This window comes from Oryzias latipes, chromosome 19, assembly GCF_002234675.1.
Source record: "Oryzias latipes chromosome 19, ASM223467v1".
Taxonomy (NCBI): Eukaryota; Metazoa; Chordata; class Actinopteri; order Beloniformes; family Adrianichthyidae; genus Oryzias; species Oryzias latipes.
This window is the reverse complement of record NC_019877.2, coordinates 12045064-12068345: the sequence shown is the minus strand read 5'-3', so window position 1 is coordinate 12068345 and position 23282 is coordinate 12045064. Positions and strand designations below refer to the sequence as shown.

At 38.4% G+C, this 23282-nt stretch overlaps 2 protein-coding genes across 5 annotated transcripts in view; one reads left to right on the top strand and one right to left on the bottom strand.

Annotated features, from left to right (window-relative positions):
• Positions 1-23282, bottom strand: part of dock1 (dedicator of cytokinesis 1) — a 176926-nt gene that overhangs the window by 70554 nt on the left and 83090 nt on the right. The window lies entirely within an intron of this gene.
• Positions 1-23282, top strand: part of fam196a (family with sequence similarity 196 member A) — a 31296-nt gene that overhangs the window by 2319 nt on the left and 5695 nt on the right. The window contains exons 2-3 of the mRNA XM_011488265.3: positions 7786-9016; positions 16519-16590. Coding sequence (XP_011486567.1) covers positions 7791-9016; positions 16519-16590 — 1298 coding nt within the window. The 5' untranslated portion in view covers positions 7786-7790. The remainder of the gene's footprint in view (positions 1-7785; positions 9017-16518; positions 16591-23282) is intronic.

Below are 23282 nucleotides of genomic sequence, written 5' to 3'. Positions count from 1 at the left end.
TCACAACAAAGGAAATGACAATCAGGGTACTGCAGAGAAAGAATTCGCAAAAGGACAGGGGGAATATAATGTTCTGTATAAAGATGAAGACTAGGAAAAAGAAGAGTGATCTGATGCATCCTGATTAGAGCAGGCAGTCCTCTCTGAGGTCTGCTCTCCCTCTACATGCTTGCGTGTCCAGTGATGTTTGGACAGGCTGGCCAACAACTTGTCAAGCTCTCAAGAACCCACCTGGACAAAAGCATGTCGAACAAATCAGACTCACTTCTGCAAGTCTGGATGTGAAAAAGTTCTATTTAGCAATAAAGAAAAGGAAAACAATGAATAAAAGTTAGATTGGATGTCTTGCAGGCTAAAGGATACGGTAAGATAAGGAATCCCTTTGAATAATAGCAGTAATACAGTAAATTCCACTTACTTACACAAAGTGTATTTTAGCATGAAAACCAATAGCAGGCACTGTAATACAAACAAAAGTAATATAACACAGAAATACTGCAGTGGTTAGTATTCCTTCAGTTTTCCTACTCTCAGCATCTTTGTCCCTCTAAAACAAGTATTATTGGTGGGAGTGTCCAGTATTATTTAGATAGATATCTTACTTTATAGAACAAATGAAGTTGTTTGTAGGAAAAAGGAAAAAAGTTCTCGTTTGGTGAGATGAAAATGAGAGTTGGTAACGTGACGGGAATTGTGGTGACTTCCTTGAGGCTTTTTTTCATGTTTGTTTGTTTTGTTCTGTTTGAGAAAAGCACCTACTACAGCTAGAAGTAGCTGTTCTTGAAAACAACATCTAAGAAAATGACAGTTAATGAGAAGAAAGTTGTTTGAAGGAGACGAAGTGACAGATGAAGAAAAAATGTGACCGTCACAATTTTTTCTAAGCTTATGTACCCGATATCACATTTCCTGTATTAGTGTATTTATTTTTAGATAGAAAAGAACTGAGATTATGTCTTTAAACTACTAAACTGCCACAAAAACGGTCAAGAATCACGAATTATTCTTGTAGGTCTTGTGGGAAAATGTCATAAATAATCTGAATTCATGAGTTGCTGCCATGTGTTTTCAAAAATCTATAAGACTACTATCATAAAAAGTTTAGACATTATTGTTACAGAAAAAAAGAACCTTTTACACATAGGAGTACTTGAATGCAGCTATGCATTGTTTAGAAACTGCGTGCACAATGTTAAACACAGAAATACCTTTAATCAGAACCAGACAAGCAGAGAACTGTCCAGTTTCTGTCCCCAGCAAACAGAGCACGTCATAAGTGCAATAATACTTGCTGATTCTGAGAATAAAATCTTTGAAGCAGTTCTTGGCAACAGAGCAGAGGCCCATTGTGGCTGATCAGCAATTGCTTGAGAGACAATCCTCTAAAACCCTGCTATATCCAGTGTTATGCCATGGCATTAAGTGACAGAAGATTTGCTGGCTTTGCTGCCCGTCTTAACAAACTGTACCACTGTAATGCCTCAACGCTGACTTGTACAGTCAGTCATGGATCTGAACAATGACAGCTTACAATGAAGATATGACTGCACTCTATTTTACTAACAAGTTATCTTAAAGGCGAAGAAAAAACAACGTTGTAGCTTTAAATGTTACAATCATCCAAATCAGTTAAAAGTGATCTAAAGAGACAGATCCTGGTGGGTCTGACAGGAGAAAGGCATAGGAAACAAAAACGGGGGTAGATAACGATGGATTACAGTCGATTTTTAAACTTCCATTAGTGTGATGATACTGCGACCCATTTCCTTCAAGCGGCATCTGGCCTACAATAACATAAAGCCACAGTAATTCTTCTTATCATATAGCACAAAGTCAGGCTTCAAGTTCATTTTGTGTTCAGAATGGAACAATTCTCTATTATACCAGAAAGTACAAAATAAATGAACAAGTCTTTTCAAAGCCAAAGGTGTTTTTCTACAGTATTTTCACATCAAATTGGATGGTATCCTGCAGGAAGACAGAGTTTTAGTTTGAGCAAAATGGTTCTAGTCTGACCTTCAGTGTAGGCACATTAACATAAAGATGAGCAAACCTTAGAAGTCTCATATATAGATACATGAAAATGAAATTTTTGCAAAATATATATGTATAAAACTGCAGAGTTTAGTGTTAAGATTCAGTTCTACAAAAAACATCAAATTAAAAACATAAAGAGCGTAGGAAAAATAGCTGTAAGCTGTCTAATGTGCTCTACACTGCTAATATTTTTACAGTCATACCAATGGTTAAGCTGTTAAACAAGAAAGGTGGAAAAAAAGAATAACATACAAGAAAAAATGCCCATTTGCCAAGATTGTTGTTCCTAATTGACATGCGTATCCGTGTTTTTCGTGTTTAATAGATCCCCAGGCTAGATCGGGAGGTTGTCACTCATAAAACTGCTGAGTCATAAGCTTATTAAGACATGTGCTGTTGGTTTCATGCCTGAATTACCCTCCCCCTCATTCCAGGCAGTGAAAGGTTAGTTTCTTAATAGCCGTTATGATGAATCAGACAAACTTTACCATCAAAGATGGTAAAGATGGTCAACGCTCTGTATTATCTTAAAAACCCACATTAAGCTTTACTTATAATTATGGGTGAGATGGACTGAATGAAGCCTGATGCGCTACATAAACTGCTATAATGACTAAATTTATTCTAAAACCCTTTCAAACAATCAATAGACCTGAATGGGCTCTCCTAAGAGATGCTGCTGCGGCTCTAAAAATATCCTAAAAGCGACCCATTGTGCCAGAGTGACAGTCACGTGAGCCGTGCGGCTAAAACAAGGTCAAATGTGAGTGTGTGGATGTTTGGACGTCTGTTTTCTGATATGAGTAGAAACGCTAGGTCAGTTGACTAAACTAACGTGCCCTTTGATTTTAAAAGGCACCACGACCACCACGTGGAGGGGTCAGTGGTCTAAGCCAGTGTGCTGAATCATGCCGCTTTCTGAAAAGAGGCTGTGGAGTGGTAATCCAGCCGCAGGGGGGGGGGGGGGGGGGGGGGGGGGGGGGGGGTATTTGAGTGCTGCAGCACTTGCCCAGGTCTAAGCCCAATGGGTAATGAATCAGATATGTGAAACCAGGGACCTCATCATTTAGCCTGGAGTGCTGAAATGTCAAAAAGGATCAAGTTTAAGTGTGGATGTAACAGAACACCTGGTGGATCTGCATGCATTGAGTGACTTCTACGTAAGAAGAAATCCTAGAAAATTACAAAAGGATAACTTGAGGTTTTTCCTGAAAAACTGTATAAATATGAGGCTTTTAATGTGTTTCTGAATACTCTGATATTCACAATCTGTTCTGGAAAAAACAGGTATGAATATTTGGGTTGCTAAAGATCGCTAACTCATGATCTTTAAAACTATAGCAGAGTTTAGTAAAAACACACTTCAGGCAATGTAATAATCCTCGTAACATTACAAAATAAAGTTGGAATTTGGGGAAATAACCCTAACAAACCAAATGCATCACTGTCACAGGAAGTAAAAGAAAATCTTCAAAGTAAAGCTATCAATGGTTTTTTGTAAATGACAAAATATGAAATGGAGGCCATTTACTGATAAACTTCAGGAAAATCAATTTTGTTTTAACAACAGTTGTAAATTTAAAAAAGGAAAAATTGAATGAATATAAAATTAAGAATATTACAAAAATCTCATGATTGTTTATGTGACGACATATGAAAGCATAAGCTGTGCCAGAACGCATCTTTAAAATTTTCATCTGAAGTGTGGGAGTTAATAAAAAGTCAGTTAAAACATGTCTGTTGGAAATAATATAAACCACAAACCTTGCTAATCATATGAGAAGGCATCGTGGAATCAATCTGTTAATAAAACGTTGGGTAAAAAAACATAGATGTACCATCTAAACGTTTGCTTGTTCGGTTCATATTTTCTTCGAAGAAACTCAAAGAAAAACGTTATAAATGAACTAATGTTTATGCTTTTGTCTATTACTGAAGTTACATGGTATAAATAATGTTGATTAGATACTATTTAATTTTCATGCAGTAAAAACACATGTAGCAACATAATATATTAAATAGTAAGAACCGTGGTTCGATCTGTGAATTGTTGATTGGTCAATTGAATTGGATCACCAACTAACTAACAATCCACAGCCCTGATAAATAAGGTGAGGTGTGCAAGAACTATCTTGCATCAATTTATAAGGAACTTGAGCCTGGCTTGAAAGGGTAAAGAAACTGCAGTTGAGGAAGGGATGATGACTGAAATGATCTTGTGTTCAAAATGTCACCATCTGTGCAAGAATGAGACCCTGGGCAGCGATGAATCAGGGAAGGCAGTAAAGCCGATGTAAAGACACAAGTCTGAAACTAAATTTGACATTACCAGTCAGGAGAAAATAGAGAAACGTTCTAAAATGTCTTTAAGCCAAAGGCTTCATGTACATGTGGACAGCCGGTGTTACCATTTCCAAAATGAATGGATTTAGGAGCTAAAGCTTTGATTCTTGCACTTCATTTTCCTGTAACATGCTCCACTTTCACAGTCCAATCAGTGAGGTTAGGAGTGATTCCAGGATTTATATTTTTATAAAACGTGGAAATCGTGCTGATGCTGGGGCTGCCGTTTCCCCTAATACCTGACTTTACTTTATAAAAATGCTCAGTAACTGTGGGTGGAAAGTAACCAGGCTGTAATTTATCTTAAAAACACTAAGAATAAAACTTTTTTTTTTCTTCTTGATATTATATCTATAAATAAAGATAGAAGTAAAAGCATGTAAAAACTAAATACACCTTTTAAATTCCATTGAAACAAGAACGGACGGCTTTGTTTAAGCCTTTAAGTGAGGTGGTGGAGGGGTGATGATTTTGGGTTCACTCAGCCATGAACTCGGTGCACAGCTGTATCCTAGAGTCAAAGAAAGCTCGCCTGGGAATGTATAATGCAACAGCACAGTGATCTAAGGAACAACAGATAATCCACATTGGAAATTCAGAGTGAAGGAGCCAGTGAAGGGAAAAAGGTTGATTTAAAAGTCACTGAGAACGCTGTACTGGGACCTGTGTGAGAGTGCACCACACTTACTCCACAATATAAACAAAGCAGGATAATGTCAAACAGCAGCCACTTACTCCAAGTTGTTATTGCTCCTAAGAGAGGTTCTACTGTACAAGCTAGAGACCCATGGAGTGTGATTAACGTTTCCCTCACTGCTCTGGCATTTTGGCTTGGTTAGCTGATTTCATATGACAAACACTGCAAACAGTAAATTAAAAATAATAAATAACACAGTTAGGACCAAGGGTTATGCCTGGGTTTTTATCTGTGATTTTTTCCTCTTAGTTTTATTCATGTGTGCATTTCCTTAAGCTTTATTCACATGCACCCCTATATGGGGTTGACCCATCCAGTTGCTGCAGTGTACAGACACCTCCGGGCCACATCTTTAGGGAGTGCAGGTGTGTCTCAAACTACCTTTAAGGCTTGTGGAACCTTAGAGGACATCGTGAAAATGGAACATATGATTGTCCTGTGTGTAGTGCATGTATAGGCAAGTATTTGTAAGGATGATGCTAGTTGCACACACTTCTGACGTACTGATCATGCAATGGTCTTTACACAACCCTCGGTCAGTAGTTAGGAGGGAGTACTGGCTGATTTTGATGATTCTATCAAAGCTGAACGCAGGTGATATGGAACTGCCATCTTACGACGCTCGTAGGATGCCCACACAAATTACGCTCCAATTGTCTAATTTCCTCATTTCTAACAGATAGGCTGCATGCATGAAGCACGCATTTATCCGCCTTGAACAGCCCTAATGTGCTCCTTGAGAAGTGCACAGGACTTGTGGGGGTTAAAAAAAGGAAAAATCTGTACAACCTGCCTGCATCCCACCTACTGTACCTCACCCTTGTGTGTTGTTTAAGAGTTCGGATAGTAGAAAAACATTTGCATGAACATTTTTCCTCTACTTTCTCAGTAAGCAGTCGACAACCTTGATATTTCATGACGGCCACGTGCGTGTCCCATGCAGGTTTGCCCATTGTTCTCCCGCAGACAGCTCATATCCACCCCTAACGGCTGTTGTGACGAAGGCTTTAGACTTGGTTTATGTTTGAGGCCCCCTAAAACAGGTGAGGGTCTCTTGATTGGCCTGACAATAAATCTCTAAACCTCTGGTGCGTCCAGCTTTAGTCCCATCACTTCTGAAAAATCATAAGCTGAGCCATCAGTCAAGTAGAGAAGCTGTTATATAATTCAAACTTGCTTTGTAATTAGTAGAATTTGGGTAAGATTGACATGTTTTCTGTGGTTTTATTTGATTTTCTTTTTAGAAATACTTTGTCTATCTTAAGGCTAAACTAGTGGAAAGTAGCTCATAACAGTATTGACATTTATACTTTGGTGAAAAAAACAGTTAATCAAGTGCAAACCCTCTACTTTATGAATTAATTTATGAACTGTGCTCAGTGTCTCCACGTTTCCTTGATGTTAAGGGCAGAGGACCTTGTGGTTGTGTTAAGTAAATTTTTAGCACCCCCCCCCCCCCCCCCCCCCCCCCCCGGCTGCATCTTGACTGCACAGTTTGGTAATTTGCTCACATCAGTATAATTACTTGTCTGTCGAGAATCAAACAAGCATCTGCTTGCACAGCAGAAAGCTGCCATGTCTAACCTTTCTATATGAGCATGCAGCGCTGCTATCAAACTCTCTAATGACATTACTGGGCAATGTTTGACAGGTTTCAGGGTAGGACTGCCAATCTGCCAACACTAGTGATTACATCTGTTTTCAGTGGCTTTTTTTTCTTAGTTAATAAGCTCCCTCAGTGAAAAATGCCCCAGTTGTTAAAACATTCATTTTAATGTCCTTTCCATTTTTAGCATCTGTTAAAAGAAGTGAGGTTTTTCACCACACAATCAGAAAAAACAGAATTTACTGCAAAACGGACTATTTCTCATTTTCATTCTGTATGAGGAAGACTCTTCAATTATTGATTCTTTGCATAGAGAATTAAAAAAAAATAGAAAGAGTGCCAAAGGATTTCATAAATAAAAAATCTTGTATCCTATTTATTATCACATTAAATGGCAATATTCTTTGGGGATGCTGCTAAACAGCTGCAAACAAGAGTTTCTAGAGTTTGATATGGAACAACCCCATCCGTGTTCTGTCCTCTACATGGCTTGTTTTTATATTGTAGAAGCTCACAGATAGTTAGGGTTGTTAATAAGCATGCAGAAAAAGTCCTACCACAGAATCTCGACAGCGCTCCCAAACCTGTAAAACTAGGCCAATCAAAGTTCTGCTTCCTTTTCTTTGGAGAATTGTCTGACTTTTCCTTACAAAAGCTTCTCATTTTTAATCGTGTTTGCTAACAAGGTTGGGAGTTAGCGTAGTCATACTTTTTGTTTTACAGGTATCAGTCTGGGTTTTTTTTGTGTTGCAAACAAGGTTGGCAATTAAAGGTATTGTGAATACGTTAACACCTCTAATGTGGATAACGTGTAGCATGTTTCAAAGAAGTTCTAGAGTTACTGTGAACTTAGTTTAAAAAATCTGACTGGCATATCTTTGACTCTTGTCTTGCTTAATGAGCCTTATAGTTCAGTGTGTTTTATATAAGAAATAAGTTGAAAAATAGACCATTCATTAACAGATGTAGTGTGGAAAACACAATAAATGATTTTTCGTATGATTACTGTAGTAAAGTCCTCCGTTTTATATTTATATGTATTTTCTAAAATAGAAAGAGTCCGGTGACAAAAGATGACTCAAACTCCATGTTTGCCTTCCAGGAAACATGGTGAGCAAGGAGGGTGGCAACTGCATGCTCACCAACTCAGAGTCTGACTCAGAGACAACGCCCTTGCCCTCCACCTCCCTGGCACTGGAGGTGAAGTATTCCCTGGAAGCACGGCAGCAGGTGAGGAAGAGAAACAAAGCCCTGCAAGTGCGCTTCAAGGACATCTGTGAAGCACAGAACGAGCAAAGGGAAGCCGAGCTGCAGGCAGCGGGAAAGGGCTGCAAGCCGATGTCATACAAAGTGGCGTACCGCAAGTACATGACCGTCCCCGCCCGCAGGTCCATTCCAAATGTCACAAGGAGCACAGGCGTCCAGACGTCCCCCGATCTAAAGAAACACTATCAGACCTTTCCCTTTGAACGCAAAAAAGGCCACACGTTTAAACACGTGGCGGCTGTGGAAACCTATAAAGGTCAGAATAACAGTTTTGTCACAGAGGTGAAGCCGCCCAAAGCAGCTGAGCAGGATTTAGATGAGGAGGAGGGAGCTTGCGGGGGGAATGGAGTGCTGAGGACCAGGGCTCTGCTCCATACAAATGAGAGTATAGCAACAGTGGAGCAGCACACTGCACCTGATGGCCTGTGCTCTGATGCTCTGCTGCTGGCTTGCACTGCAGACGCAGATTGCCTCGCAGACGCAGGGAGGGGAGGCAGAATGGGGGTGCAAGCAGAGTACCAGCTCTGCAGCATCCCATGCAAAGCGGAAACTGGATTACAACACAGGGAGCCCCACGCCGACCACTCGGTCAAGAGGCAGCTGCTACATCTGGAGAAGGGCTCGTCCCAAACCCTGCCGGACAGGGCTTCCAGGGTTAGTGGCCCCATTGCCTGGAACTCCCTCACACAGGTGGAATGCCTGGATAGCCCATCTGCACGGAGCAAACGGAAGAAGGGCCTGCAGCTCAACGGGTTGTCGGGAGAGACGCTACCACGATCCAGCAGAAGCTGTACGACACAGGCGCAGTGCCATACGGGACAGATTTCGTCCCGGCCTTTACGGGGCATGGAGGACTCCCTGTCGCCGTGCACAGGTGGAGCAGCTGACAGGCCACCACCTGACCAAACACTAGACACCTGTAAGCAAATAGTGCCTATAAATCAGGACGGGGATGTGAAAGCACAGCTTCAGGCTATGGAAAATCTCATCAGCTCCAGCCAAGAGACCATCAAGGTGCTGCTTGGGGTGATCCAAGAACTGGAGAAGGGAGAAGCCCACAGAGAAGGGTAAGAAACTCTGCCTTCCACAAATGTTAAAGCCAAGTCTTGTAAACCTGATGGGAAATGTTTGGTCACTCGGACAAACAAAGAGTAATTTCAGGCCTAAAAAGAAGTCAGCAGACGAAAATATTTTGAGCTCCTGACAACAAAAGTGATAAAGGAAAACATCTCAAATAAAGGTTTAATGAATATAACACGTAAAGAGCTGCATCTCTTCTGCACATCCAGAGGGTTAAGAAATGATCAAATCCGCAAGCTGAATATTTTAGCATTCACACTGAGTACATGTTCTTGATGTGTCCCAGTTGGTAAAAGTCTAACCTAACAGAGAACTAACTACACCCAGTAAACTGATGGTCCTGGTACCGAGCTGCCTGAAGAAAAGAGTCAATGAAGAAACTAAAGAAGAGTATTCGACTTCAAAGAAACACAAAGCTGCTGTTTACAGACAAAACCAGGAGATTTCCTCTGAATATGGATTTATGTGAAACAGTTGTTCCCACGTACCAGAAGCTGCTCGCTTTGCCTAAATATGTGGCGACTGACTTTTGAATGTTTCACACAGGGAGAAAAGGAAGTTGCAGACATGGTGGGTTCATGTTTGGTATTCTATTTAAAAAATAGCAGTATTACGACAGTTGTGTTAGGAAAACTTTATCACAGAAAATGTTCCTCAGTTCTAAGAAATACACAAAGAATCAGGATTTTTGTACCAACAAAATAAGACAAATTGTTTTATCCTGAAAGATGATCGGAGACTGGGTTGAGTTCTCAGTGTTATTTAAAAAGAAAAACCTGTAATGTTGGTTTTATTGAATTATTTAAAAATCAGAAACAACTTCTACAAATCAACAGTTTGTTTCATTAAGTCTTTGTCATGTGTAAACAAAATAAAAAATCTATAAATGTTTTAAATTTTTTTTTTTTTTTTTTACAAAATTTCTTGTAGCAGCATATTACAAAAAAAAAGGTTTTTCAGAAACCGGAAGCTTAAAAGATTTTAAACACAAACTTCAGTCCTGTTTAGACCAATCATTGAAATTAAGGTCTGACATTAAACCAGTCTGTGGCCTGAAAAAGGTTAAGGACCACTGCACTAAATAACAGCCAAAAAAAAGACAAAAATAAAGTAAAAGAAAAACATTGGTGATGTGCTCTTTCCTTCCAAATGGGCCGAAGCACTTTTAGAATGCAATGCTTCCAGAATATGGCTGCATAAATGCAAAAAGTATCCGTGAAAACAAAAAACGTTTTAAGATTGTTTTGGAAACGTATATAACACAGTCGGTTAAAATCCGAAAACAAGATTAGAAAAAAAAGGTTGATCAAATTGAATGGATTGTTACTTGGAAAAGGCATTTTTGATTTTTTTCATAATGAACTTACTTTCTATTAATTCCTTTATTGCATTTTTTCAAGCAAAAAACCCCTTTTGAGAATGTATTTGTCCATTTTTTTAATGAAGGTTGGGTTTTTGCCCAGTTTTAACCACTAACTTTGTGCAAACCAATATTCCAGACCAAACAAGGTTGTTTTTTGATGGAAATTTGACAGATAAAAAGAGAATTCATCAAATTGAATCAAGTTGTGAATCTAAATTAAATAAATGAAAGGGTTTAGCAGTGATGTAGCCCCATTTATATAAAGAGTAAACAGTAGGGGGAATGTTCCAATTAAGTTTGAAACAGTCAATAAAGTCCAACAAAATCTGAAATCGCAAACTAAAAATAATTTGAAGGTAAATTTAAAATTTTATGTGAAAAACTGTAAATCTGGTGCCTTTTGGGGATTGTCTTTCAGATACGGAAAATAAAATGGTTGGGGTCAGATCATCTGTTTTCACTAACAATGAGTAAGAAACTCGGCATAATCTACATCTCAAACAATATCCTAAATCCACACATTTGTAACAAAAACCCCAGGAGTGCAGTAAAAAAATATCTAGTGTCAAAAGGCAAAGCTTTAGGTCAGCCTAAAGGCCAGTAAGGGTTAAACTCCTATTCATGAAGGCTTGAACAAAGAACGGATCTTAAAGCAGGGTGAGTCGAAAAAGAGAATGATCTTCCTCCTGGTTTAGCGAAAGGCCATCTAAATCTCTTTATCACCAAAACCACAGAGGTAAACAGACATGCGGAGCAGGACGTAGATCCATATTCAGTGTGTCGCGAAGAACATCTGGCTTATCAGATGTACCTGGAGTGGCAGGTGGAAAAGAGGATGAAGGAAACAAAAAAAAAAAAAGGAAGAAAAAGCAATAGGAGGGTTTACCTTATGGAAATCAGAGAACAATGTTTCACAGCTCCATCTGTTCAGATCCACAACGAAGCAAACATTTTGTCTCCATTCATTAATTACAAGTACCTACATTTTGCTAGAGTCAGTAAGCATTGTAAAGCTCTTTGTAATCCATTCACACCCGACTGGACTTGGTTTGGCGACAGAAGCACAGTTGTCTTTCCAATACAAATTTCCTGTCCTGAATGTTGGGAGTGCAACGATCCAGAGGAGAATTCTAATTTCATTTTATTCACACAACATTAGCCTGCCATTATAACCATCCTCTGCACCAGTCTGGTTAGGGTCACTGTGGGGCTGGAGCTTCCCCTAGCCGTAAACATGTGAGACGCAGCAACATGGACAGCTTGGCAATCTTTTACACCAAGTGTCAAAATTGGTGTTGCATTGTAGCGCTAAGAACTAACCATCGTCTATATGGTCTTTCAAGTTGACATTTTTTCAGAGTAGAACATCAGTACATAGAGAATTCATCTTTCTAAATGTATTTTTCCAACGCCATCATAACTAAATCCAATGAGGAGAGTCAACTATTGAAAGATCACAAAACAATTCATAGAGAGCACAAAAAGGAATGTTTGTTGTTGTTAATTTATTATGACTACTTTAATGTACACACAACCAAATTTAGGACTTTTTTCCAAAGATCGAATAGACCCGATGATATAACATTTACCAGCCCCTATGTTGAAGAAAAATAACACTTTAAGCCTTAGTCACAACTGCTCTTGCAGATGGGTAAACCCATAAAGGGCACACAGGTTGCTCACATCAAATATCAAGGTCTATGAACCGCTCAATTAGGCCATTGAGTGAAAATGTTCATTCACATTTTTGTCTGCACTCCTTGAGGGCTCCTTCCATGCACACTGACTGTTAGGAATTAGAAATTAGGTCATTAGCACTGGCCCCACACATAGCTACGCAAGTTTTTATGTCTATTTTTTAACTCTACGTACAAAACGCACATTCATTGAACATGAGTTGAAAGCTAAACCAGCTGAACGTGACCAGTCAGGGACTCAGATTTGGCAGTGTCTTATGTATGATGTCCCTTTTCTTTAACGGAAGTGCCGACCCTTTAAAAATGTATCAAGGAGGACGTATTAATAATTGCGAATGTGCCCTACTGGACACCAAGAGTTTCATTTGCACTGCTTTGATATTTCCCACCAAGTATCTTCTAATTGTAGGTACATGTGCTAGTATCGGGAAGCCACCACCCGGTGTGAACATAGCATCACAATCGCTATCGTACGTTCGATTTTCATAAGTGGTCATCCAAGCCCCAAGGGTGACAGACCACCACCTCCCTAAAGATGAAGCTGCGACCTTCCACAGACCTGTTAACCCTAAAAATCACCCACATGGGTCAATCAAATAATTTAGCCAATCATCTCAGAAATGTAATGTTGTAATTTCTAAGAAAAAAAACAGAGTTTTCTTAAGTTGTTTGTGTGTGACATACTGGAAGATAGAGTGAAAGAGAAGGAAGAAAAGGCCATTTCTGAAGACAAGAGTTAATTAGAGGCAAGACTTTTAGAAACTAGTGTCTTGCTGTGCCGGTTCCTGCTTATATTAATATCTTCTAAGTACCACTGATACATTTCTCAATGGGCTTAAAAAGTAAGTGCTACGAAAAGAAGTCATATAACTTTGGAGGACTCCAGACAGGGAACATTTAATCATCTTTTACTACCTTTTTTTAAGAGACGATGCCACCTAATTTCATAATTGGGTGCACCAGTGCCACTTGGAAGTATAGCTGAAATGATTATTTCCAACTTGTATTTGTATTTTTTGCAATTCAAAATATACCTTGTCTGAATTCAAATATGAAGTGAAAAAAAGGAGGTAAGCATATGCGTGTTATGACTGCTCCCGGTGGGGTCTATTAAAACTGTGCAGGCTTCCTCGATCTTGTGTTGCCTCAGATAACGGTTCAGGATTTTTTTTATATTTGCCAACATTTTTAGAAAGATACAATGACTCAGATTATGCTAAGGTACTGGAGTGTAGAATATCTGATGCTATTAGAAGACAGAATATACTGGTGAACATGCTTTTTTTAGGAGGGATTTTATTAAAAATAAAGGTACTTAAAGTAGGAAAAGTAAGAACTATATTTCACATACTGTTGCCATTTACTCTGATGTCTAGCCTCAGGCTCTTGACTAAATCAACATAAAAATGTATGATTAGTCTACAGGAAAGACCTGCTTTAATTAAAAATAAAGATGTTGACGCAAAGGACGTAAGTTTTTCAGCTAATTAAACTAAAAATGAATTTTCTAAATATTTCATTTTAAATACTGCTGCTAATAATCAATGTAATTAGGACAGTAAAAATGGTTTGGTATGCAATTCTTCATCAAAATTACAGGTGCTGCAACCGGCCCACTCCAATGAAAGTCATCATGTTCCAATGGCATTTTTCTTATGATGGAAAACACATATAAAGAACATTTGGCTTAAAATTTCATTTCTAAGTATTTTTTCATCAAAAATATGAATCAGGAGCAGACGAATAAATGCAGTTTAAAAAAGACTGTATTTGTGACGTAGACAACATGATGGGAGTGACGCAAACTCTCTGCTTAGCTCCATTTTGAAGCATCTGCTTGTAGACGACTAGATCCATGTACGCCTTTGTTTTCCTTGTCCAAGCTGGCTCCCTCAAATCTTTTACTCACCATCTTTGTTGCACTGCTAATGTTAGGTGGGGAATGTGGGAGAGCATGTAAACAGAGAGCTCTCACACTAAAACTTAAAAAAAGCAGAACGTCCACTGAATCCACACAAAAAAACAAAATAAAAATCCATACCTTTTCTAATATCTTCTGTATTTTAAAGGAGAAAGTAATGTCTAGTTATTTAAGGGTAAAAAATCATGAACACCTTGCTTCCCATAAATTCAAGCGCTCAAACATTATTTATGTGGTTCAGCCTTGCCCACCATCTATAGGACAAATATGTAGCTCAGCTCGATAAAGAATTATATGTTAGATCCAAAGCACAAAGCTGGAAAGTAGTGCTGCATCATTACAACTTTTTGGCCACACAGAGCCAATTAATCACGCTCTCTGTGACTTATAGCTAGCTTGTCTATTAGCACTGGGCGAGCGCTTGTTTTCATGCCACTGGACAACCACCCACTCACTGACCTTTGGGAGAGCTCTCCTGGCAGCGCAAAGGGGGGACTGGGTGTATAAATATCCCGTTAATGGCACTTTTGGTTTCCCTCTCCCCAGGGAGTCGTGCCGAAATGAACACTGCTCTCTCTTATTTTTTTTCCGTATCAACTCGGTGTGAGAGAGGGAGGTGGGGAGGGGTGAGACACTGGGGACAAAGAGGCAGAGACACATAAGGGCAAAGGGAGGTAGGTTTCTGAGAGGATGCAGTCCAGCTGCTGGTGCAACCAATCTGCTTCTTATTGATTAGCTCATGTTGGGGAAAGGGACTGTAGCCGTTTAACTGTGAACGGAAAGTCCTTTAATTATATTTTTTAAATAATTGAGCAAGGCGCAAACTTGCTTTCCCTTTGCACTTTTCCTCCTTATGGATACCACCAACTAAAAAACTCCTCATATCAGCATCTCTAACCCATCAATGTGAGAACGAGTACCGGTATATTAGATTAAAAAAAAAAAAAGAGTTTGGGAAAGGGGTTTTAATTTCAGTGGTGCTACCACAAGGCAGCCTGGGAAGAAGGGTGGAGAGAAAGAAATACTAGTTTCCTAATAAAAAGATTAAAATATAAGGATTAAAAATCCCTTCACCTTTAAAAATGAAACATTAAAGCATTTCTGGGAAATGATATAAGATCAACCAGTGAAAGTTTGTTTCCAGAAGACTCTCAAGACTCCCTTCTCTGCTTCTGTGCCAGTCCCAAGCCCGGTTGCTTTGAGAGGGTTGCGTCAGGAAGGGCATCCGGCGTAAAACATTGCCAAGTTTACCATGCGACTCGTTCGCTGTGGCGACCCCTGATGGGAAAAGCCGAAAGAGAATCATCATCATTTGGATGACGTCCCCTTTGATTCACAGAAAAGCCAACCATTTGAAAACTGATCACGGAGGAGGAATTAATGATTATGGTTTGGATTTATGTGAAACTAAGTCTTTCATATATACCGACACAGAGCTGTAAAAGCCTGGAGCAAGATTCAAAGATTTGCAGCACTTTGACATTTGATTCTAAGCCTCTTCCCACTTTAGGTGGCGGACATGCGCTGGGAAACAGTAGGAGAAAAATCTACATCTACAGGCATTTATAAACTTCACAAATATCACAAAGATCTTTGACGAAACTCCCTGCTTGTTCTGGGTGAACACCATTGGCTAAATGCACTTTAAGAATTCTCAGTTTAAACATAGTTAAGGAAATGAAGCTTCATAAGTAAATAAAATCCTAATTTAAAACTTTCTAAAGGAAAATGTGCAGCATTCATAATCATAACTTATTAAAAATATGGTCAAAATAAAATATTGAAAAATCTTTTACTCTCCAGAACCAATTTTGAGTCAACATCTTTAAGTAAACGATGAAAATAAAGGCATTTACAAAGTCTACAACATAATACAATTGTTAAAAAACATTTTAAAAATTATTTTTTCATACTATTACCCGTTTTGAACATTCTCTCAGCTAACTAGCTTTTTAAATAATCAACTTTTATTAAACTCAATGTTGAAGTTTTAATAACATATCTTCTCTGGCTAGTGTAATTAGGAGTTAATTCATTACAACTCTAATTTCTAATTATAAGTTTAATTAGGTTCATGTAATTTATCATTTTGACGTTTTGCTGTTGTTCTGATGAAATCTGAAGATTTGTTTTTCAAATATGAATGATCATAAAAAAGCACTAATTATTCAAGTTGATAAGCATTCAAATATTTTGAAGTATAAATCTGGTGCATTTTAGACTCCTACCTAAACGACTTTGATGGTTGTATTCCCACAAAGTCACGATGTGCACAACTTTACCTGCGTTGACCTCCAAGAAATGAACTGCAACTAATTGCTGACACTGCGCTCCGTCCGCCCTGGCAGCGGGACAGAGGCCACTCTGGAGGCTGAGCGACTCCTCATAACCCTCATTTACTTCAGCCTTGCTAACGAGCGATGACAAACAAGATGAGAAAGGAAGGTGTGTTGCTGCAGCTTAACAAGTCCTGTAATTACTCATTTAAGACTCTTATCTGTTCCGCAGACTCTCCTATCGAACCGGACAGGACACGGCCAACTGTGACACATGCCGGAACAGCGCATGCATTATTTACAGGTAAGGGGCCATTCTTCTTCAAAGACACACTGATCCAAATGTGTCCTGTCCTTTCTCCTTGGAGTGTGAAGCTGGACTACTGCCAGCAGAGGAGAGGAGAGAAGGGACGCAAGCCTAAAGTCAATTCTGTTAATTAGCATGAGGGTCACTGTTTTAAAATCTAATGATGTCCATTTTTTTTTCCTCATTCAGCCATTCTTCTCTTAAACTATCTTATTCGCCAACACCTAGTAGGAGTTAGAGACTGAGAGGAAGACAGTTGAAAAGTGGAAAATAAATAAACAGTAGAAGGAGTGGACTTACGAAAAGGTGAAGTTAATTAGCTTCCAGACATCAGAAAATCTAATCAGTGTGTGCCGTTGCCGAGCCAACCCAAATTCCGAACCTCCTTATTGTTGAGTCTTTCACCTTAGAAGTTTTATGGTGAATGTATACAGAGAAATGCATTTTAAAAACATACGTACGTGCAAATTACTCATGAGCTCAGAGAAGCCCTTTCAGAAATAGACAGCATACTTAGAGATTTCTAAAAACCTTTTAAGTGAGCTCTGAGTCTGTGATATTCAGAAAAGGATTTGATGTTGCTTTAGGGGCCACACAGACTTCTCAGAAACATCTTTACATTTTATTTTTTTTCTACTTATATATAAAAGGTTGGCTTTTGAAGACATGCTGTGAGCTCCAGCTCTCCACTATAGGAGTTGTAAGGCGTAATTATGCAATTAAATGAAAGAAAGCCTTTTGGAAGAGATCACAGTGAACAATGAAAAAGGAGACTTCAGAACAAATGCCTCTTAGGTTTGATTTCTGGCCCCGGGATTTTATATTTAGCAAAGAAATCGCACCCCAAAAATAAGATAGCGAGCACCTTAATACGACAAGAATATGGAGCTAAAAATAGTCATTATACTCACAGGATTCTTTAAAAATGTATTTGCCCAGCAACCCTTTGCTCAATTTATTCCCAATATTTACAAAAAGCGTTGGAAAACGCAGACCTTTAGAATGCTCTGCATTTAAAAATATAAACAGCAGCTAAGTTCATTTGGAAATACAGAAGAGGAGAACACCAAGTTTTCCTTAGATAGTGGAATTAATTACAGCTCATTCAATGAGAAAAATAATTTGAAACTCATAAATTCATAAAATGATATTGACCCTTTAAAATCAGGGATGGCACCAGGGATATCTAAATTACACACTCTTACAAACCGTCAAAGGGTTTTTTCGCGATCAACGTGAATCAGCTAATTCTGACATAAAGAAAAGCTGCTTTTCATACCAGCTTAACAACAATATGCAACACATTACTAATGTAAAGTAAGTCTACTTACGAACATAAACATATTTATTTGTTAATTATGGTTAAATATAAGTATTTGGTCAATAAAAAATAGTTCAATATACCCTTTGTTTGCAATGACAACAGTCAAATGTTTTCTGTAAGTCTTCACAAGGTTTTCACAAACTGTTGCTGGAATTTTGGTCCATTCCTCCATGCAGATCTCCTCTAGAACAGTGATGTTTTGGGACTGTCGCTGGGCAACGCTGACTTTCAACTCCCTCCAGAGATTTTCTATTGGGTTGAGATCTGGAGACTGGCTAGGCCACTCCAGGACCTAGAAATGCTTCTTACTAAGCCACTCCTTCGATACCCGGGTGGTGTGTTTGAGATTGTTGTCATGCTGAAAGACCCAGCCACCTTTTATCTTCAATGCCATTGCTGATGGAAGGAGGCTTTCACTCAAAATCTAAGGATACATGGCCCCATTCATTCTTTCCTTTACATGTACTGGCCTTAGCAGGGAGACACGTCTGGCACTGCAGGATTTGAGTCCCTAGCGGTGTAGTGTGTTACTGATGGTAGTCTTTGTTACTTTGGTCCCAGCTCTCTGCAGGTCATTCACTAATACTTATTTCCACCATAATTGGCAAATAATATCTTTTGTAAAAAGAAGACAATGTAATTTTCTGGATTTTTTTTTTTAAATTTTGTCACTCATAGTTGCGGTTTACCCATGATGAAAAATACAGGTATCTCTAATCTTTTTAAGTGGGAGAGATTGCGCAATTGGTGGCTGACTAAATACTTATTTGTCCCACTGTACATTGAAGTATTTTATTTAGATTACTTGGAGATTTTCTACATAAAGGTAAACTTATGCTAACATAAATCTACAAGATATTTAGTATGCATGTCAACAGCAAATATATTCTTCATTTAAATGGAATTATCCAACACATTGTGAAAAATAAAAGCATACAAGTCTATAAAGGATTATGCTTCACTTATAAACCACATATATTTGGTCAAATTCAACACAATCTGAGGTTCTCCTCTGAAGAGCAATTTAAAGCATTTTATCTTCCACCTTCAATAACTGAGCAGCCTCTGGCTAAGCTTCAATAGGCCCCTGAAAATCAAGGACCACAGAGATGACTTGTCCTCTCTGATGTTTGAACTGAGGGACGTGCATTGGGTCTTTAAGTGCTAGCATCATCCGTAGCATCTACAAAAGACAACACACAGCTGCAGCTCAAATAAGAGACTTCTGAGCTGTGATAGAATATGATGCAACGTTCACCAAAAATACAAAACGGTCTGTTTTCTTTTGCATTTACTGCTGGGCATTGTAATGTACTATTGAATTAACACAGATAATTATGCATAATGCCAATAATTATTTTGCTGCACTTTTGCTTATGTTAGAGCTGCACGATATGAGGAAAACCCGCGATATGCGATATTGGTGATTAATATCGCGATAACGATATAATTTGCGGTATGTAAACAAATAGCAAAACAACCAAAAACATAATTTCCATTTCACTGCAACAGTTTAAAAATTATACTCCAAATGCCCCTCGTCGACGTAGGAGGCAAACATCAAACATAAAAGGGCTCATCTAATTGATCAACAACATAAACGGGTCATTTCGATTGGTTAAATGCATAAAGGGATTTATTTCATTTGTTCAATATTTCAAGCTGCCATGAGTTTGTTTTAGCACATTTAAGGTAACCGTTTATTGCGATTATCGCCGTCTTTTGCGGTATGGGTATTGCACAGCTTGATGTCGCGATAACGATAAATTTGCGGTATATTGTGCAGGCCTAGCTTATGTTTTGTTTTAATCGTAAAATCCAACGCAAAGTATGTTAAAAACACTGAGGATGAGTGTTGGGCACCTAAAGGTGGACCGGATGTTTATTCAGTGGCTTTTTCTTTAATGTTTAACAAGATTGTTTGCAGCTTGGCAAACAATAAAAATGCAATCTACAGTCAACGCAATTTCAAACCTATGCTTGTGAACAGAAGCTACCGTACTGCCTTTTTCTATGGAAACCACATATTTTTGTGAAATTTGGAAAGATTTTGAATTGGCGAAGTCTTGAAGTAAGTTAAGCTTCAGCATAGCGCTTTAGATGAAAACATGATCAGACAGCTTGTTTAAGTGATTCGTGTTAAACAACAGTGTTTTTATAATGGCAGAAGTGTGTTGAGCAAATTTGAGATAAGAAACACAATATATGAAACTTAAATAAATGTGAAAAGAAAAAGACAAATAATATGCAGAATGATAGATTACTGAACCAGTGAACAATGTTGTCACGGCACACTAGTGTGCCGTGACAACATTGTGGCACACTAGTGTGCCGTGGGAGATGGTCAGGTGTGCCGTAGGAAATCGCCTTCATTAACTGATATGAAAACATTTACCATCTCCAGGATATCAGCTCTTTGTTCATCCAAACAGGCCCTGATAAAACACTGAGTAGAAATATGAAAGATCATAAAATACTTTTTTCTTTGTCTTTATTTGATTCTATTAAAGACATTTTGATAAGAATTACGGTGCAGCCATTTAGCTTCAGCTAGAGCTGTTTTCGGAAAAGTCCCGCCCCTTTAACTGTCTCCAATGAAGCTCAGAGACGCGAGTCCTTCTGCGTCCGGCGGCTGTTTGCACTACATCTCCCATGATGCATTGGGTGAAAGTGACAGAATCTCAGCGCACAATGAGTTGTCCTTGCTAAACGTCTTGAAACCACAACGAACCCACATGAAAACAGCTGCAACTTTCAGCTTTTTCTGCCACAATTATCACAATAATGCATGTGAGATTGCAGAGGATTTTTGTCAAGGTTTAAGTGTGCCGTGGCTCAAAAAAGGTTGATAAACACTGGTCTATACACTGTTTAATCACTAGATAGCGGTTCACCTTTCGACGTCTCGCAGTTCTGTGGAGTTTTTTTAGCGTGGTTTTGCATACTTTTTATTTTCACAGAACACTGTCCTGCATCCTCATTGGCTGTAGACCTCTTCAATCAAATTCCTCTGTGCTGCCTCTGCTGTACAGAATGTGCTCAGCTGGACTTATTTTACTTTGGAAGTTAAAACCTTCATAGAACCTTCATGATGGCAGGGGGAAAAAAAATCCAGCTTTCTCTTCCCAGACTTGCAACAATCGGCTGAAAAACTACAACAGTGGAGGACGGGCGTAACGAGAAATTCAATACAAAAACTGTCTTATTTTGACAAAGCTTGTTGATGTCCGCCAGAGTTTCCACTTGATAAAGGGCAAAAATGTTCCCGCTGAGATGTCGAAAATCAGTTAAATTGACCTGAGTGCTTCTTTAGGAGATTCACTTGACATGGTAAATTGTGTTGATTGGACACAGAATCAAATATAGCAGTCATATTCACAGAGGCTGTGGGATTAAATGGCAATCTAATTACTTAGATCTCCATGAAAACAACCTCTCTGGAGGCGGAGGAATACAGGATAGGAGGTAGAAGCATAAAGGAAAAGGCTGTGGATGTTTCATTTTCTCTCTTTTTAATTTTTTTTCCTTTTCCCTTTTATTTGGTACAGTTAGCAAAAGCCAGAAAATTATAAAGATTCTCCTGTGTGCTATAAGCATTTGCTGCCCCAGGACTTGTTTATAAGACAGGTTTGTTGTACATTACAATAAAACATAGACTTGAGTTTTTTATTATTCAAAATTATAAGGTACAAGTTTAATGAACGCCCTTACTTTCTTATCCTAACATTGACACTAACCAACCCCTCACAACCCCAAAGCTACATTAGTGGAGGAACAAAAGGCGAGCAATATTGGAACTATCCAATCGTACAGTTTTAGACAGATGCCAGCCCAGACGAGGAAAACAAAGACGTTCGTGTGTTTATTTGTCTGCAAGTGGAGGCATCAGAATTGGAACGGATCAGTTTGGCCCAGCCATGGGACTTTATGCGTCACAAATATGAGCAGGTTTTTTATCTGCTTCTGATCCATCACGATTTGAAAAACGAAATACTCAGAAATGCAGTTTTAATGGAAAAATTGTTTCATGTATGTTCTCCATCATGACAAAAATGAGACAAGAACGTGTTAAAAAACACAATTTTCATTGGAGTGGGTCTTTAAGCAATGTTGTTTTGATTGACAGGTGGGTGGAGCCAACAAAACTTCAACCTTTACCTTGTCCCGCCCTTTTACCAGTCCACCTCAGGGTTCATTTTTGTTGTATAGAAGCCAGTGAGTTTCGTCAAAGATATTTGTGAAGTTTATAAATGCCTGTAGATAAAGATTTTACAAGCTTCCTGTTTGTGCCCAGCTAATAAGATTTAAAACTCATCTATCAATTAAAAACAAAATCTATTTTCAAATTCTTACACTTAGATTTAGTTGGGTGGTTTTGAATTATTGTTGTGTAATTTAAATAGCATTTCAATCATTGTTTCTTTCATTAGTGATTGCAAAAAGAAAGCTTACACTCACTGTATTTTCTGCTTTATTTTATTTTTTTTACAGGAACAGATTTATGTCTTTAGTTTTCCAGCCTTTGATTCCATTTCTGCCACTGCATATTGCATTTTTTTTTGCCTCCATGTTTTTCTTCCATTGTTGGACCTTGCTTGACAAATGACTGCTGGATTTGTTTTCAGACATATCAAAACCCCTCTTGCATGCATATGAGGGTCCTGCACTGCCACATTCCCACAGCAGAGCACCTCTACATCCTGTTAATTCTATTTCTTTTCAATTAAACACTACAAAGTCTTTGTTTAGATAAAGTAAAGTTCAGTGTTTTCAAGGCATTTACATAAAACATTCCTTTTGTTTTCTGTGTTTTAAAGTCAAGACCAAGTTTTCCACTAGTCTAAAGTCTCCTGCTCTTTTTTAATTAAGTTTCCTAAAAATGTACCAAACAGTTTTTCCGAAAAGACAAACTGGTAGATCCTGAAATTATGCAATTGTTTTCTTTTTCTTTTAACAAAAATTAACACTTGGATTTTTAAATGCTAGAAATCTAGTGCTATGCTTTTAAATTGAGATTTATGGACTTAATTTTTGGCTAAATCCATTTACACACCTTTAATCCTTTTTAGTGCTCAGCAGAAACTCTTTCCAAAAACCATAAGTGATCCCACGGCTAAAAAGATGTTACACGATTATCTCAATGTGGTAATGCCAAACTAATATATTAGCTTTTATTAAACACTCACATTTCACATTTTTGTTTATATTTATTGCATTAAAGTAAATGAGTTTCACAAAAGTTCTTTCTCCCTGAAAAACTGGCAACATTTTCCATCCAGATGAAAATCTAAACCAAGAAGTGATTAAATCGTGGTGCCATGGAGACAGTAACCCATAAACGCTCCTGCATTTTCCATCTCCACCC